The 19,707-nt window shown below is 36.2% G+C and overlaps 1 protein-coding gene across 1 annotated transcript in view; it reads left to right on the forward strand.

Annotated features, from left to right (window-relative positions):
* The first annotated feature begins 6,899 nt into the window (after window positions 1-6,899).
* Window positions 6,900-19,707, forward strand: part of LOC124630910 (CAD protein) — a 28,349-nt gene continuing 15,541 nt past the window's right edge. The window contains exons 1-7 of the mRNA XM_047164955.1: window positions 6,900-7,119; window positions 10,389-10,546; window positions 12,586-12,752; window positions 13,978-14,128; window positions 14,545-14,608; window positions 14,696-14,790; window positions 19,304-19,487. Coding sequence (XP_047020911.1) covers window positions 10,397-10,546; window positions 12,586-12,752; window positions 13,978-14,128; window positions 14,545-14,608; window positions 14,696-14,790; window positions 19,304-19,487 — 811 coding nt within the window. The 5' untranslated portion in view covers window positions 6,900-7,119; window positions 10,389-10,396. The remainder of the gene's footprint in view (window positions 7,120-10,388; window positions 10,547-12,585; window positions 12,753-13,977; window positions 14,129-14,544; window positions 14,609-14,695; window positions 14,791-19,303; window positions 19,488-19,707) is intronic.

Here is a 19,707-nt window from a genome sequence, read left to right on the forward strand (position 1 = left end):
ATGATGCACTATGATGTATTACGAGGTGACGTATTATATATATTATAAGAAAGAAAGCAGATGTTTCACTTCAAGTTGAACTCGCCTCGGGTGAGTCGAGTTTTCCACTTAACTGAATACGATAATATCTTCGTAAATAGAAGTATATGCACGAATAATACTGGGTACAGTTTTTATAATCTCTATAAAACATGTTACTTTGCCCTAGATTGTACAAGTGTTGTCTTGGATGAGTATAAAAGTCTTGCATGAGTTCAAACGCCCAGAGACACTTTCCACAATAGCAGATTTCTCTGTTTTCAAAAAAAATTGCATGATTTGACTTTAAATTGTGTTGAAATAATCCGTCGCTAACTTTAAATGCGTATGATTCTGCTCTCCTTACGAGTTTAATATACTTCCTTGAGCAAATAATTACATTAGTATCAGAAATATTACCTTTTGACCTAGGCACTAGTAACTAAGTTCCGCATTTGTTAGTTGGGAAAACACAACTCCATTATTTTACCTCCATACTCCATACCCAATTATCTACTCATATTTACCTAACTTTTGGAGACTGAGAGTAAAACGAAAAGGATATTTGCACAAATTAGACGTAAGAGCCCATATAGGATTGGTAGGTTTGTAAGAGTAACTACTAAGAGAAATTACGATTACGCAGTTAAAAAATGTTCCAAATGCTTTCATGGTGGTTGCGTCTGTTGCGTGTTTTGTATGCGTACAAACTATACCGTTATTATTTTACTACTCGAATGTACTATCATTTGTATGAGTAATGAGTAGTGATTAGTAGTAAGGCGTTTTAACGATCACACTTACTTTTAAACACTTATTTGTAAGCTTATACCCACACAAATTGTCAGGTTTCCTTTCTTATTTTTTACTATTCAACTCACTTATGTTTCCTGTTTCTAGATAGTTAGGTATTTTTCTTTTTCTCGTCTATAGTTATTGGCGTGCACGATATCCCGGGTTCGATCTTGGGTCGGGCCGAAAAAAAAGGTTACATTCCACGTCTGAGACTATCTGGCGGAGTTGAGAAAACTCTGACAAGGCACTCGATAAAAAGAAAAATAAGTAGAATATTAATTACCTATATATGTATTAATATAAAACCTTTACGTTTTATCCTATTATCGGTAAAAATATTATTAATGCGTATAAGCAGACGATCTCAGATTTAGTTTTCATGTCCGCTTTTCCTCATGATGTTTTCCCCACAAGTCCGTTTAGTTTAAAGTTACCTTAGAAAGTACTGCAGGATGCGGCGTTACCTCAATCTTTATGGTAATTGGCAGCTAAGTTATTGTAATCTGATTATAATATAAATTCTTTGAGAAAGGAGTAGTGGAACCATATTAGAAAATGTGTTTACCAGTTGTTTTAAATTATAATTGTAGATAACGCTTTTGTTGTTCTTCTTTATATTCTTATGGTACAAAATTGTACTGCACGAGGCAGACAACGTTTATAGGGGCTCCTAGTCGGGATCAAGGTAATAATGATAATTTTTCTACTCGAAGGGTAAGTGAGGTATACCCAATGTTTACGGTTGCGGCTACCGTTTATTGTTGCGGTGATGAAAATGATTATAGCTCCTATAATCATTCTGTACTCTGGGCTCGTTGGGCCATTAAAATAAGTATAAGCAATAATAATGCGAAAGTACCTAATGTAAAATCGATGGGTTCATTGGAAATCGCTTTGATCTAGAATTATAATCAAAATGAGCCTAGAACGCTTCCACGTGGTGTCAATCGAAATTGTTAGAAAGTGTATACTGACGATGAGATGAATGCGCTGTGAGTGATTAATTTGCACTTAAACACATGTGCGGTGCGTCCATCCATGTGGTGCAAGGGCATGTGCTCACAGAGAGCACGCAATACTAAGCATATGTTGATCCTATCAGTCATTTTATTGGAATATAGAAATGTATGAGGAATAGATGATTTATAGTTTTTGCAATAAAAATAAATCGTCTTCGCCTGAAGATCCTAATTATAGAAAATGTCTGTTGTCGTCGAAGTTATGAGTTTAACTGATATCCAAAACGATACATTTTTGCGTTCGCGCATTTGTGCAACACTGCAGATCTTGTACGCGTAGGCTCGCGTAAATGACGAGTAGGTACGCTTAGGACCTCTGTGCTAAGGTCCTTAAAAACATGTTTCAACACACTTGTGGAGTATTGTCATTCATGGCCGTACCCGGCTTTATACAGCCCTCGCCTTCAGTTCTGGCATCCATAACTACTACAAGCCCTAGGTACTATTCCTAATAACCGTAATAACAAAACGACAGTTGTATTGTACCTATATGCACTATTCTATCGTTTCCTTGGTAGCCATTCAGTGTGACCGCATAATGTTATATAAGGTGTTGATTTGCATCCGTGCCAAATTCAAGGAGGTTGACATTGAAATACGTAAAGAATCAATTGGAAGCATGGCATGCGGCAAATAGGTGATCTGAGTGCTTAGTGCGAGTTTTCGTGAATTTTTTTACGGACTCACATGAGAGCGCGTATACTAAGATTTGTATGCAGTGTTGCCAACTTAGTGGATTTTCCACTAATACTGGTGGTTTAAGTCCCCTATTTAGTGGCGAAATGTTGAAAGTACTGCGGGTCAAGTAGCGAAATGTAAGTTTTGTGGTACAACTTTAAGAAGTTACTATGGAGATTTGAAGTCTCACGGAATGTCAAAAAAGCATCTACAAAACAAAAAGGTGAACGACTACTATATAATTATATTAAGTACTCATTCATTGGTCAAATGCGTAACTAAACAATTTGTGAAACTACTACGCCGATTATAATTTGTGAAGGATTCGGATCGGGTCGGATGAATTGCTATACAGATGTAATGCTTTGTCTGTTTTAATTTTCTATCGTTGCCGAGTTACATCTTTGGATGATTAAATTGTTTTAGGTTACAATAAAATATAAACAATATTTTTTTAGTGGTGAATTTGGTGATTTTAAGTGTGGGATAAATTTTTGTTAGTGGTTTTCTGGTGGTTTTAAAAGTTGACTCTGGTGGTAAGCTTCTACAACTGTTGGCAACACTGTTTGTATGGAACAAAAACAGGTTCCAATTTTTGACACTAGGTGGAGCTGTTTTTGTTCCATACAAATCTTAGTATACGCGCTCTCATGTGAGTCCGTAAAAAAATTCACGAAAACTCGCACTAAGCACTCTGTACTGCTTTTTTTGTTCTTGTAATTTAATAGTATTCAATTTTATGAATGATCGTTGCGTATGCTTTGTGTTTGCGTTTGTGTGAGAGTACAGCGTGGTTTTAAGGACAGTAACACACGTGCCGAGCTCGAATACGGCTGGGTGACACTGATGGATTTCCATAAAAAAATAAATATAACGTACCAATTTCATTGTTGATTTGCGTCAAAAATCATTAGGACAATTACGTCCTTGAATGTGGCACGGATGCAAATCAACAGCTTGTATTACCTATGCGTAGTGCAAAGTTTATTTACATAGTTTATTAAAATAAAGATATTTTTGGAAATAAAACTTTGAATAACACCGTAAGCGTAACTTGCATATTCATTCATTTTCAAAACCGTTCTTATGCTTTTATTTATCTTTCAACATATTATTTATATTTTTAAATATTAGATTATAAAAAAAATAAAAAATAAAACATTTAAAAATATAAAAAATAGATGGCCACCGATATCGGGCACAGGGTCCAAGGTACCGCAATTACCAAAACCGTTAATCATTTTGGTTTTTGAGTTGTCAAAACAGAAAAAGTTTTACTTTCTCCATTTCAAAATAATCTTAGTTAGTATTTATTTTTACCAGTCACCAGACAAGTTGCGCTTTTAGAACTTTTAGGTGTCTACTGATTAAAATAATAATATTCAAACATTTAAATTATACTCGTAATCCAGATGTTTATTAGAGTGAATATATACCTACCAGATTTTTTGTTAATTTTTTCATTTATCAACTGTCGATTTCTCCAATATAACTCAATTACCAGGGAATTCAGACTCACTAAATAATTCGTAGTATGTATGAGCGCTGTTCTAATTTGCATGTAAATATTTCTTAATTACCATTTATATTAGTAGACTAAATTGTTTTTTTGGGAAGGATTTATAATTTTAATTTTAAAATAATTTACGTTCTCGTTCGAAATCATGGCCATGAATACTTTTTTTAACTTTCAAATATGCTTTTAGGTATAATTTCTACTGAATTCTTTACATTTTTTGTACAACATAATATAACCTCCCAAGTATGTGTTAAAATATTTCCAAAGGGTTAGTTTTTCTACACATACCATAAAGTGAAGATAGATACAGATCACATTTATGAAAAGGAATGAATTAATCAGAATTTTTATCACAGTAGGTATCAAACAATACCTAAGTGCTATAATTACAAGACCGTTTCTCAATTAAGCATCCATAATTACTGTAATAACGTTTGTTAGGTGGGTACCTGCTGTTTACGACCTTACATCTATTAATGTCGGTTATAATTATTCAAAAAATGTCTACATTTCAATCAACAACTAATATAGTTCCAAAACTGGCGCGCATCTACCTTCCTTAATTGGTTTATGATTTTCACCCGCGTCCCGAGGGAACTCCGTCCCGTATCCGGATAAAACATAATCCACCTTATTACAAAACGTGGTTTTAAGAAGTACCCGCTTTAGGAATAGGTTTAGTCCACTGTTACTGTTACTGTTACTGTTACAGCCTTTTTTTTTATCGTCGCACTGCTGGGCACAGGCCTCCTCTCACATGGAGAAGGATTGAGCATTAATCACCACGCTTGCTCAATGCGGGTTGGTGATTATATGTTTATAATAAAGTGGACTAAGTTTATGTCACTTGGGGATAGCCTAGGTTAGCCTGACAGTGAAATAATTTTTATTGTTTCGGAGCCGTTAAGATACAATTATATTTAAAAAAATCCTAGATATTATGAATTATGTACCTATACCTAGACAGAACACCAACTCTGCACTTTAACTATTACTAAAGTGGTTTTTAAAAATACCTTGTCATAAAAATAAGCCTCACTTCACACAAACATTTTTAGTCACTTCGCCCAAAAGAAAATAAAACAATCATAGGTAAATACTCCTAATCTAGAGCTTCAAGTAGGTACATCGTGAGGAGGATTTAGTGATGTAACTACTTATAAGATTAAATACCTGATTGTTTAACTATTTGCTGGATACAAGTGCCGCCCTCTATCTAACAAATGTGGAATGAAAACATTATGGAATTTTAAACATATACCTTAAAATCAGTTTTCAAAAAAATATGTGAAAATATAATAATTTTCCCTAAATGTTGCTGGCTGAAACCCAGATTTTTTTTTTCATTAATTAATTTTAAATACCGACTACGCGTTTGCTAAAACGGCAACGCTTCGAGAAGAGCAAAAGACTAAATTATAAAAACAAAATCGAAACAGAAGTCTTGTTGGGTTGCTTATCGCAGACAACATGGAACAGTCGACTTTGGGGTTACAGCTATAGGTACGACAACAATAGATTAGATAGGAGTTGGCCTTCTCACTATGATCACTGGAAATGGGATAGCGAATTATTTTCGATTCATTACATCATTTTACGTATCAGTTTTCCCAATAGATAAGACACAAGCTGTACCTCACGGTTTTAAACGCCTCCTGGGGAATCTCTTCCAGTACCCGAATAAAATATAAGTCTATGTCACACCGAGAGAGTCATCCTCATCCTCCTAGCCTTTTTCCCAACCATGTTGGGGTCGGCTTCCAGTCTAACCGGATTCAGCTGACACACCGAGAGAGTGTAGCTTCCAATATTTTTCCAACTCGGTTTTACTTTCGGTGCTTTTATACAAACAAACAAAGTAAGTTTCCTCTTTACTAGATTACTATTGATGAATAAATTTTCTAAAACTCCCACACTTAAATCACTTCAGATCATTGACACCTGCGGTAATGCTCATTGTTAGTACAATAATGTCAATAGCGTCCGTAATACAAGTGATAAATAATGTATAGACTACCCGGCAGTCTTTCACTGAACTCGTGAGAATTTAATTATAAACTGGATTCTGAGAGTTCATCCAATAGAAGTAATGAACTGTAATGTAATGCTGAAGTGTTAATAGTCTTTGTAGCTCATTTGATGTCCAGCGACAACACTTTTACCTGCAATAAATCATATATTCCTCCGCAGCTTCTTAAGTTTCACTATTATAACGCCGATATAAATCTTAAGATGACATCTCGTTTGCCAAAGAGAAATGTAACATTATGTAACTGGATCCTCATTTAAGCTTGCAGAGGTCTAAATGGCTTCTGCAAACTTCGAAATACTTACGATTAATAACTCGTTTTAATAAGAACCTCTTATTAGCATCAATGTCATTGAACATACCTTGTCTGAGACTAGCCACCCATCATTGCATTGTAAAGTGACCTTTCACTATACTTAGATAGTTATACAGGTAAGCCAGTTTACAACGTTCAAACAAACCTGCTCAGACAGTCAGTCTCGATTTTTTGCTCACATATTAAATTATAATCACTATATAGTAAAATGTGTGATGCATCCGACACTTGCATTCATTGACGTACCCATAAGAACATACTTAAAATATTCTTTGGAATTATACACAGTTGGCAAGACTGTAAATAAAACGGTAACAAAAATAAATAACAAGTAAAACTTCTTTAGTACCTAGGTATAACTTACAACGATCACTTATCATATTAAATACGTATTCATTCGCATAATGTATTATTTAATGTTATTGTGTCATTATTACGAGAGATACGAAAATTTGTTTTTCAAATCAGGTCTTTAATCTGCATTCGGAGTGTGTGCCCGTGCGGTCACAGGTTCAAAATCAGCGAGTGTCAGAGGGAGTGCCGAGGCGAACGGTCGCGCTGTATCGCGAGCTATCGAGTCCATCGTAAAAATAAAACACGCCATCCACAGGTACTTGCGCGCTCTAATAACCTATGTACCTCTGGTAACTGGACGAGCGTCGCGCGACTCGGTCCCCGGGGTCAAGACAGTTCACTGCCAGTGTTAAGCCGAGGGTCATTGCCGCCACACAAGCCCCACAAGCAGGTACAACAACACCTTTCAGCATGTTCCGAACACATGACATGTCTGTATGATCGTCTGTAGAGAAATGCATGATTGACAGGGCACTCACGCCGCCGGTTCCTTGCACATTCTTGCACTAAGCATTCACCGCTTAAATATTCACTAGGAAGGAACGATCTCGTGTGTCAATTTTCTCACTCGGTTTTCTTACTGACTCTCGGTTTCTCACTCTATGGTAAATTAAAGTTTTTTGAAAAAGTTTTTTTAATTCGGATACATGTTGCTATGCATGTGTATTTAAGCTGTAAAGTCGGAGGTCCAGACTGTTTATCACAATATTAACTTAAAAACCAAAAAGGATGGCGAAAATTACAATTAAGTATATGAAAAATAAAAACTGTTTCGCTTTGGTAATTAAATGAAAGTTATAAAAATAAATTAAAAATATTTATTATATAGATACCTACCTACTTAAAATAACTTCTTTCATTTGCAGCAATTTTGTATGCATAACTTATAATCCGTACTTATATCTATACTAATATTATAAAGAGGAAAACTTTGTTTGTTTGGTTGTAATGGATAAACTTTGTTTGTTTGGTTGTAATGGATAAACTCAAAGACTACTGGACCGATTTTAAATATTAATTCACCATTAGAAAGCTATATTATCTGCGAGTAACATAGGCTATATTTTATCCCGGTGCGGGCAGTAGCTCCCACGGGACGCACGTGAAACCGCGGGAAAACGGCTCGTAATAAATAATAATGTAAAATATATTTAAACATCAGATACAGCATAGTACTATCTAGAAACTACTTATAAAAATAACGAATTCTGAGCAAAACAACTAAGTTGATATTAATTAATTACACGTTATTATAATAAACCGTCTGGCAAGTTTCCTTTGTTTATCAACTAATGCACCCACTGTTTGTAGGTTTGTTTTCCTTCTCATTTTATGTAACTGGCGGTACCAAATTATTTTGTTCTGCCACATGGTCCCGAGGCCGTTAACTTATCGATGTAGGTACGTATCCACGAATTTGATATCGTATATCGCTCTTAAAATATGGGATGACGACGAAGATGCCATGATTAGACGAATATGCCACACATGGGATTTCATTTAATTTTTCTGTCTTTATATTAATTATATTGTAAAAACTGTTTAGTGTTCTTGGTTCGTAACATGTGGAAAAAACACGAAACCTCTTATCTAAAGTGGCCATAATTACTTCATTTTTAACATTGTTCAAGTCATTAGCAAAAGGTATTTTTTTCATTGTTATCCTTAATAGCTATAGGTTTGATAAATATTAAGTGATTTCCCGTAACCGTAACGCGGCTATATAAATGTACATTCACGGCTTTATAAATACTAAGTCACATTTGACTTTGTGTCAATTGCATAGAGCCTAACTCGTAAGTGTACATACATTATATTAATTAAGCATTTTCTTTTTTTATAAACCTTGTATTTATTTTGTCGAGGTCTACATCAGGCGCGGTAATAATTAATGGGTTTTGTAAATTTAAAATTATTATACTTTTGGCCATGCTTAACTAATGAGTTTGTGTAGTTAATTTGCATGTGTGTGCTTGTATCATCTTCTATCTTAACTTATATAAGAAAAAATATTATAAAATGTTATCAAAAGCTAACCGATTAATCCCACTAGATTTGAGAAAGTGGCTTTCTCGTTGCTTATACTTAGATTAATATCTAGAGAAAGATTATTCCTTTTTGTATTAGATTAAAGAACAGGAAATGAATTTTGACTTCATGCCGTGCATGGTGCATCGTTTCCTGCGGTACAGATTTTTTTATGATTTTCGTTATACCAAGTCAGTATATCAGTCGCAGGGATATGATAAAAACGGGGATTTGATCAATTCCCTAAGGGATTTGATCAAATCACGGAGGATGTTAAAATAACAACACGATTTTATCTTTTCCCTAAACAAATCTGGTGAATTGAACAAATCCCTAAACTGGTTCAGTGAATGACAAAAATAATTTTGCTTTGATATTTTAAAGGTTTATTGGGTAAGATATAGCTACATAATTATGATAATCAGGTGTCATCAACGATATCTGTCGTCTCGTTGAATGCATAGATGCGGATGGTGCATCTAGACACTATGGTCAGTTGGCGGGAAACTGTGAGGTTGTCATACTCGTATCTTACTATAGGATGGTAGTTACAGAGAAAGGCAAGACGAACACTACTCCAAGTGTTCTACACCTGGTTATAAAAATACCCTGTGACGGAAATTTTAGTTCTTTCGTGCGATACCAGATGTCAAATATCTGCCAATGTTGTGGGTACAAACTATACCACTCTTAAATATCACATCACACTTATACATATTATAAAGGCAAAAGTTTGGTAGTAGGTAATATAACGCATACTTCGGGTGCTATTCTTACTTTTTATATAGGCTATATTTAATTCGCCTCCGGGAAGTTCACTGGCGGAAGCTGGTATATCAATATTTTCCTTCCACAAAATTAAATTGAAGTTATATTGTCCGCCCGACAGTGAAGTCTATGCTTTTTTTAGCCTCACCGTGTAAGCGAGACACAGACCACGGGACCTCTTAGATCTGGTTTCGTACTCACATTTTAATAGATGTTGTTAGACAGACTTCACTTTCTGTCTCAATTAAAATATATTTGGCAATCAATAAGAATGATTTCAAAATATTAGAGGTTATTTTATTCAATTTTATTCTATAGGCTTTCAAACTGGTTCTCAATTAAACGTATAAAATAAAACTTCAGTTATAATATTAACGAAATGCGAATTACTTATACGCCTACCATATGATTAATTTATGAAAAATATAAATTAAGTGTTTATTTAAATGTAAATAAATAAAAATACTCCTACCCTTTCAATTTCTAAAAATGGCAAAGGTGACAGCTATCTTTTTTTATCGCCCTAGAAACTATACGTTTTTTTTTCTAATTAAGTATAGTCGATGATAATGCCATATTTTGTTATAAATAGCCGTATTTTTAAATGTGTGTCACAAGACGGAGTTAATGTCACACATCAATAATACAAGATAGATGAGCACTAGGAAACCTATGGCTTCGAAGTTGAATTTCGCACTATTACAATTAGATGTTGAAACTTCTTTTGGGTTTCGGACTGTATAGTAGACATATGTGTCCCGTATTCCATGTGACAATAGATTATATTCCAAGAATTTCACATTATTTTATTTTAACTCAAATTTTTATTAATATTATTTATTATTTCATAATTTATATTTTCAGAATAAGGCATGAGGTTGCAATGGAGCGTGTTTGTGGCAGTGTCCTTATGGAGCGTCGCAAGCGACCTCACCAGGGCACATGCTTCCGAGGTGTTCGATCCCATGGTCGTTCAAGTAGAACAGAAGCGAAATGAAAGACTTTCAGAGCCAGTGGCCGAGGTAATTAGTTGTTATACTTTTTTCGAAAAAAGGAAAAAAAAAAACAATAACAAAAAAGACTTTCCGTGTGTCTCAAGAAGACGGTGTCTAGAGGCTACTGTTATTTATTATGCCATCGACTTCTAGAACCATTTACGGCGTGTGATTACGCTCTAAGGCACCTGATTAAACCTTAAGTTCATGTTTGAAAAATGTTTTTTCATTAAGCTCCTTTGGAGAGGTAGATAGGTGTACAACATATCGATACCAGCATTGCCTGTACTTGTATCCAATATTATAAATTCAATTTACCTACAGATGATTATTATTCATACTATGATGCAAGATACAAACTTAATTTAAGTAACTAACTCCTATGCCTCTCACTCGTCGAATCCACGAGCCAAGGTAAGGTTTGTACGAATCTAGTGAAACTCTGTCTTATATTTTATTAATTTTTATACAGGACTGATAGTTTGTTTACCTATTTATATGTTAGATTGTTATACGTTCACGGTTATTACTTCTCAATTAATCAATCTAGCTATCAATAAAAAAATCTTAGTATCTAGCTAAACAAAATTAAGGTAGATATTTTAATCAGGTGGTTCTGTTTTAAATAAGGGAAACATGTTCAAAAATTATGAGCGGCTTAAAGTGAAAGGCAATATTATTTACGTTTTTTTTAGTTGGGTCTTTTTAAAAATGTTGATTTATTAGACATAATTTTGCCTATTTAGTTCTTATAGACATACCTATATGGATCGTAATAGTCAGTATGAATCATTTTAGACAGCAGTGCAGATCCTCGGGTTCTGTTCCAATTGACCTACTGATCCTAGCATGTCCAATTCAAATGTCCCAATATTCAACGCTCATCAGCGAAACAATAGAGTCAGAAGGTACCTATGAAATAAACAAACTACTTACACCAAAGGCATAATATAAGCACATAGACGAAAAAATATTAAAACATAAATCAGAAATAGACAATTTCTTTTCGGATTTTCAGATGTTCTATTCGGATGGTAAATAATCATCCGCCACTTTTATGCATAATCACATATTTATTTCTTTAACCTAAGCAAAGTCAAATTGCTTAGATACCTAAAATGGATAACATATAGCTGCATACAGATACCAGTTACTTTTTCATGAAGTTCAATTGTTTTAGAAGGACGTGCCATAAAAAATAAACTTGACAACATTCTACTTTCCAGAATAAATATTAACATGTCATTTATATAAAACAGATTTTATAGACGTGATAATTTGATATCCAGTGTTATCCATATCCAATAAATAATATGATCGTGCCACATGGCGTTTACAACTATTGCATATCAAAAAGTGCAAGCGGTAAATATGCATTGGCCAATGCAAGGATATACATAATATAATATAGTTCATCATCTCCCGAGCCTTTTCCCAACTATGTTGAGGTCGGCTTCTAGTCCAACCGGATGCAGCTGAGTACCAGTATTATACAAGGAGCGACTACCTATCTAACCTCTTCAACCCAGTTACTCGGGCAACCCAATACCCCTTGGTAAAACTGGTGTCAGACTTACTGGCTTCTGACTAACCGTAACGACTGCCAAGGATGCAGTTCAATGACAGCAGAAAAGAATTATTTTTAGAGCATCCTTTTTGCTCTTATCTAAATATCTTCAGCCTAGCTGATCGTTTCGTCACGTCACAAACTATTTAGGAAAACCTCAAAGAGCATCCGAGCGTTAATTGAAACATAGTTTATTTAAATACTAGCTAAGTAGGCTTAAACTACGGATAAAATATATCTTTGTATGTTAATGACTGTACCTGCTCAATTGTAAGTAACAACTAAATGACGGGTTTTTGTTGTGCCCCTTAATTATTCAAATCAACTTTAACTTCTATCTTAACATTTTCAAAACATTGCCATGTTTAAGAAGTGTTAGTTTAGATCTAGGTCAGTTATAAGTAGAAAAAGACAAGTGCCAGTAAAAATGGTTTCGTTATTGTCCAAAAACCAGAAAAAAGTAACACTGTTTTATTTCTATTCGTTTATAAAATCACAGGCAGAACAAATGAGCCGGCAGATCAACATAGTTGATGACAAATTCATGGTGGATGGGAAGCCACTGCGCATCGTTTCTGGCTCCCTGCATTACTTCAGACTACCCGCAGCCTATTGGAGAGACCGTCTGCGCAAACTCAAAGCGGCTGGACTTAACTCCGTTGCCTCGTAAGAATTCTCAAATACTTGAAGGATATAACTAGCTCTCTTAAAATTCTTCTTGTGATTGTCAATTTAGCAGCCCCGGATCTTCAATTTTTTTTAGGCGGGGCAAAAACTGAAAAATGCCGCCCCGCCTACCTAATTATGTTTATTTTCACCTTCATCATCCCATATAATTTCAGCTATCAATATATAGGCAGGCAGGGCCGTTACTAGCTCATGTAGCGCCTGGATGCAATCATCAACCTATGTATTGAAAGATTTTGAGTAGTACATATTGATCAGAGTACTTAGAGTAGTTAGTTACTCGTTTTGTGACACAAAAAGTTAATAAGTTTTGAAAAGCGCTGTAAAGACTCCATAAATATTTTTTTTGCTACATTTGACTTATAAAAGGTAAGACAGCGTGGATTTGACTTTTGAAGGAAGCAAGGCAATGCATGTAAATTGCACGAGCGAAGCGAGCGCGAAATTTTTAAAAATATTTGTTTGAAGATTCACAAATTAAACTGGGAATTATGTACAAATAGAAACCGTGATGAGAGCGAGTGCCATTTATGTTCGTTGATTCGGTGTGTCAATAAAAATAATAAACAATAAAAAAAACAGCACATACATTGTCATTTAGACGCGAGCGTAGCGAGCGAAATTTTTTTTCGACTTTTTTAGAAACTTTTCTTGTCAGTATCATGCTACAATGTGGAACTTCCTTATCAAACGGGTGTAATTTCATCGACTTTTCCTGGTGGTAGGGCGTCCCGCGGCGCCCCTAAGACCGAGGCGCCCGGGTTATTCGCACACCCTGCACCATAGGTTAAGACGGCCCTGTAGGTAACTATTGCTGTACTTGTGCTATTATTTATTTCGTGGTAAAAGTTATATACCTAAATGATGAGTTGACATTGGTCTGTGAAGTGTGAATTTGGCTGCCGGCCGCCTGATTTTGCCGCCCCCTGAATATGCCGCCCGGGGCATAGGCCCCGGCTTGCCCCCCCCTAGATCCGGGGCTGCAATTTAGTCCTAACTGGCATGTTTTCATAGCCAATTGCTTAGCAAACATAATTTTAAAATTTCATTAACTAGGTACGATGCTAATATTAAAATTGATAGGAAGGAGTATTGGCGTAAATAACTTATGACTCGGTCACCGGTCTATTGAGCCTTATTGAGTTCACAGTTATCTTGATAATCGATCCCGACTGGGAATCTCAAAGAATATGCTTTTCTTTAGATATGTAGAATGGAGCTACCACGAACCAGAGGAGAGACAATACTCATTCGATGGTGACCGAGACATCGCTAATTTTATTCGCATTGCTGCAGAAGAGGGATTGTACGTGCTGTTGCGCGTCGGCCCTTACATTTGCGCTGAGAGAGACCTGGTAAGTCTCAATTTGTAATTTGCTATTAACTTAACATTTATTATCTTAAACTTTATTAGGTAGGTACTTAAGAAGCATCATAAAATTCATATCACTTTATTTATATAGGTATCCATTTGCACTTTAATTAGGTACCTACTTCTTTAGTAAAATTTCCAATTAAAAGGGGTATGAAGCTTCTGCGTATTGCTTATCTCTGGATTTCCCGTATTTTACGAGATAAATAAATTATACAACATAATAAGGAAAAATTCAGACGTCGTTGTTTTCTTAATAAATTCTTCGTGTTTGTTCATGGTTTTATCATCATCATCCTAGATTTTTCCCAACTGTGTTGGGTCGGCTACCAGTCTACCTTGGCCCAGTAACTGTTCCTAATAACTGTTGCACTGTAGTGACTAATTTATTCTTTATAGGGTGGATTACCCTATTGGCTGCTCGGCAAATATCCGAACATAAAATTGCGATCAACTGATAAAGGTAAGAAATATATATATATCAACAAATATTAAAATCACAACTAACACCACTCTTTACTGATCAAGCAATAATTTTATTGACTTACAGACTTCATTGAAGAATCCAGGATATGGCTGGAAAAACTGTTCGAACAAGTGTCGCATCTGCTTTATGGAAATGGTGGACCCATCATTTTAGTACAGGTAATCATCATCGTCCGAGCCTTTTCCCAATCATGTTGGAGTCGGCTTCCAGTCTAACCGGATTCAGCTGAGTACCAGTGCTTTACAAGAAGCGACTGCCTATCTGACCTCCTCAACCAAATTGCCCGGGCAACCCGATACCCCTTGGATAGACTGGTGTCAGACTTACTGGCTTCTGACTACCCGTAACGACTGCCAAGGATGTTCAATGACAGCGGGGACCTACAGTTTAACGTGCCATTTTAGTACAGACAGGTAATATAAACAGATAAAATAAACTACTATATAACTTTGGACGACAAAGCAATGTTGTCGTGCGTGTTAATGCGCTTCAATCCGGGTCAAGTCCTAACGATTTGTGTAATTAACACAAAAAATATTTTGGTTCATTGTATCAAGTATTAACATTAACAATTCAGTGACCGAAAGGCTAACTGGCATGAACTCTCCGTAAACATCTGTGCCGAGAAAGCTTTGAACTCTGACCTCGTTACCTTTTATATGTATTTGCAGTCAAAGATCTACATTTACCTAAATAAATTGCCACACAGCTATGCCATGTATTATTAACGACTCCGTGTGGTTATAGCTAATTCGGAAATCCATATAAGTCAATCGCCTAATGTAGAATCTATTCAAGATTCTGGCTGCCTCAGACCAGACGTAGAATTTGCTCACGTAATTTCCATCCAGCAACGCAGCATGGTACATTGGAAAAAATACAAAATAAAAATAAGTAAGCCGCAGACTAAGAGTGCATTAGACACAATGAATAGAATCGTTGGTATGTATTTTTTGCAGTTCAAGATATGCAAATCATGCATGCTGTAGGTCTCGACAATATCTCTGAGCTGTATGCGGTCTGGTCTGTAGAAGTGTAGACGACTTTTGTAGGATTGTAGGTTAAAAGTGTAGACCTAGATATTAAGGATAATGAAAAATATTTTATACTAGCTGTTGCCCGCAACTTCGTCTGCGTGGGCAATATAGAATAGTCAAAATACTACTTATCCCGTAGGTGCATTCTTTCACGTGACAGTATAATTAGGATTAGCACTTAGCAGTCGCATAGATTCATTGATCAAGGTTGTGTTGTGGATGTGACCATTTATCTAAACAAAAGAAGTAAAGTTTGTGACGTTGTGAATATCTCTGGATCTAGTCAGCCAATTTGGAAAATTATTACGTATGGTGCGTAAGTAATTTTCACAGGAAACAGCTATAATCTATGTCTATATGCTTTGAGTCTGACAAAGCTGTCATTTGTACATTTTCTGCAGCTGCTGCGACTAACCAGAAGCCAGAAAGTCTGTCAGTCTTACCATGGATATCGTCTTGTGTAGTTGACTGGATTGAAGATAGGTAGATAGGTAGTCGCTCCAAGCAAAATATTGGTACTCAAACAGATTCGGTGACTGGAAGCCAACACCAACATAGTTGGGGAATAGCTGGATGGATGATAAAATGAGTCATCATCATCAGCAGGCGCATAGGGTAGGATAGTTTCACTACTGGGGAGAAACACTTGTATGACGGGGATTTTCTGTGCACTTACTCACTATGGTAAGGCTGACCCCACATTAGGCGTGCGTGATCCTCGGGCGTGTGAGTAGCGCGGGCGTCGTGAGCGCGCTGCGTGAACGTCGCGTTTAGCTGCCCTGCGGCATGTGTGAAGAGTGCAAGCGACGCGCTCGCGGCGAGCACGCGGCGCTCGAGTTGCGTTCTTACCCCTTCGCCCGCTATCCCCGCCGCCCGCTAAACGCCTTAGCAGTTAAACGTCAAGGAGAGCGGCGCGTGCGCGCCGCGAGCGCGCTGCAAATGCCGCAGGGCAGCAAAACGCGACGCTCACGCAACGCGCTCGCGACGCACGCGCGGCGCCCGCGCTACTCACACGCCCGAGGATCGCGCACGCCTAATGTGGTGGCCTAAGCCGGGACTCCACCGAAATGTTTGCATTAGTTCACGAATAGGCAAAATGTACGTATCTGTGAGAGTCCACTTCATGTGTTCGTACTTGAAACCTGCAGTTTTGCCAAGATTTTCAAAATGTACGCTCGCAATTTGCCATTTCTTGGTGGAGCCAGCAAATCAAAAGAAACATAAGTGTTGTATACTGTGCGTCACTACCGCACACCGGGAAAATTTCGCTATTGCGGAGGACGTTTATACCATATTTTGTGTCACACGTAAACAGGACGACAGTAAGTATCCACCGAAACACTTTCAAAGATCTGATGAACGAACAAATCAGACCTGACTTGGTCACCTGGGGCCAATCAGAGCTCTATGAAGCGATCATACGCTTTGGCTCCTACTGTTATTGTGGTTTCTGAAAATTTAATCACCTCATTCAACGATGAATGTAATTCTGATGGTACTATTAAGAACACTTGCTTAGCGCAGAAGCTGACGTTAGCAGGTCAAGTCTTTTGACTTCTCGAATAGGATACCATTGGTTTTTGTGCAATGCACACCTGCAATGCATTCTGGATTAGGATAGGATATAGGTGGATAGGATTTGCAACAGAGAACAATTCTGTCTTTGTGATTAAATGACATCAAACGTAGTTTTCTAGAAAAGGTGTTTTTTAGACTTGGCTCGGGCCTTACTGAGACTGTTCGTAATCGTGAACAGTGTATTTGCGATCAGAAGTTGAAAGTAAACATGTCTCTGGTATGCGGCGCGTAATTTGTACGTTTTCAGACGCATAAAGCATTTTACGTGTGTATGGTATTAAATCGAGAAAGCTCCCATTTCTTATCTGCACTTTGTATCTGGGCTTGTTTTTAAAGCTACAGAATCCTACATTACCTACCTCACGCTTAGCAGCGCTTGCGAGAGATAGATCCTTATTTCTTCTAGGATTAAGTTTACATATTTTGCATCAGAAAAAATAATTAAGGTCTACTTAATACTACTCACCCAAAGTAATTTGTTTTAAGGCCATAGTGGAAGATAAGCTAAACTATGTTTATGAAAAAATCCTGATATGAACTCCATCTGTAACTTTAAATGATAATTAATTGTTCCACTAAAGTCATCATTTTTGACATAATGTTCAAAAAATAATTTAGATGGCACCGTTTTAAATTTGGCCGAGAACTATTAATTTTCCTTTCATCAAGGTAATAATTATAGTTGGATGTTGATGTGGCACGGCAAACTGACAAACACTATTGAAATGTCTATCGAAAAATTACACTTCGTGTTAAAATATGGTGAATTACGGAAAATACACAACTCCATCTGTTGAAATAATAATCCTCTATAAAGAATGTATGGTAATATTGTCATTTACCACCTCGCTCCTTTGACAAATTGATGATGTATTTTATTTACCACAGATGGAGCTACTTTAACCTTGGCTAAACAAAATTTTCATATTTTTTTTTCTTCCGATGTTACTTATAAAGGTGTGATTTTCTGTGTAAAGATTAATAATAGGCCGATCAACTAATATAAGTACAACATTCAAATGTACAGTTTTGACAAATAGATTGCGTGTCGTAATATTTTACATCTTGAATTCACAAAATTAATCATATCTTTTGATAGAGTGAATCGATTTCGATGAAACAAAAACTAAGTAATACCCCAAGTTACGTAGAGTTTTTGTATATAAGCATTGTCTGCATTTAATTCGTAGATTTTACGTGAATCCCGAACAAACAAACAGATAAACAGACAAACAGACAAACAGACAAACAGACAAACAGACAAAAATGACAAAAATGATGGAAATGGGTTCTGTTAGTTATCCTTTAACATGCTGGCTATTTTTTTTGTCAATTTCTTCAATGTACAAAAATTACTTTTCTACAGATTTATTATATGTATAGACAATATACTTGTAGAACGACTTTGATAATTTATTTTATATAAAACCGTTAATCTAAAGAAGTTGATTTAAAAATAAAAGGTCGTAAATCTAATGAAGATATTTAAGCAGACGTCATTATGAAGATCTTGTTTCTATTTATAGGCAGGTAGGAAAATAGTAGCATTATAGAGCTGAAGAGTTTGTTTGCATGTTTACTTAAAGGCTTGTAAGTATCTTAGGAACTACCGGCCCAACTTTCAGTGATAGATATATTAGTCCATTTATCGAAAAAGGCTGTAAGGATTTTTCTGGATGCGCAGACTAGCTCCGCGGAATGTGGGTGAAACTACCGGTGGAAGCTAGTGACGTGGACATTCTTGCGTATTTATTGTTGTAGACAGTTGGAAGTAGTTTAGCAATTTTAAAGACCATTGGCTGTTGCTATGTAATTTTTACTTTAAAACTTGTCATCACTCTCATACTTGATTGATATGATAGCTATGCACTTACGCAAAGGGAAAATGATGAAACTTTGAAGGAATTATAGTTTTACACGAAGTATAAGTTCTGGATTCGAACTGTAGCAAAGAACAGAATCTAAAGAACTCAGAAACGAAGTAACGCCGAATGTTTAGGTACTCTTCATTTGGCATAGTTAACCTAATGTTACTTTTGATGTTTCTTCTCTCCAGGTAGAAAATGAGTACGGTAGCTACGGCAGCGATGTGGAGTACAGACTGAAGGCTCGCGATATGATGCATCAGCACGTGAACAATAAAGCCATCCTCTACACCACTGACGGGAGTGGCCTGTCCTTTCTCAGAAACGGGGCCATTCCGGACACCCTCACTACTATAGATTTCAATGCTTATACAAGTAAGATTTTTACATATGAAAAATAAAATTGAATTCCAGGAATAAGTAGTCATCTGCATAGAAGATGTACATAAGTAGATGATAGGGGAACATACATACATTGAGACACATGGGGATGTTCACCACAATTTCTGATTCAGAAACATACTTTTACCATAATACGTATTTAACGTCTTCGGTCTTGTAGTTTATGTACCGTTAATATCAATGCTCTTTTGAG

This window comes from Helicoverpa zea, chromosome 6 (genome assembly GCF_022581195.2).
Source record: "Helicoverpa zea isolate HzStark_Cry1AcR chromosome 6, ilHelZeax1.1, whole genome shotgun sequence".
Classification (NCBI taxonomy): domain Eukaryota; kingdom Metazoa; phylum Arthropoda; class Insecta; order Lepidoptera; family Noctuidae; genus Helicoverpa; species Helicoverpa zea.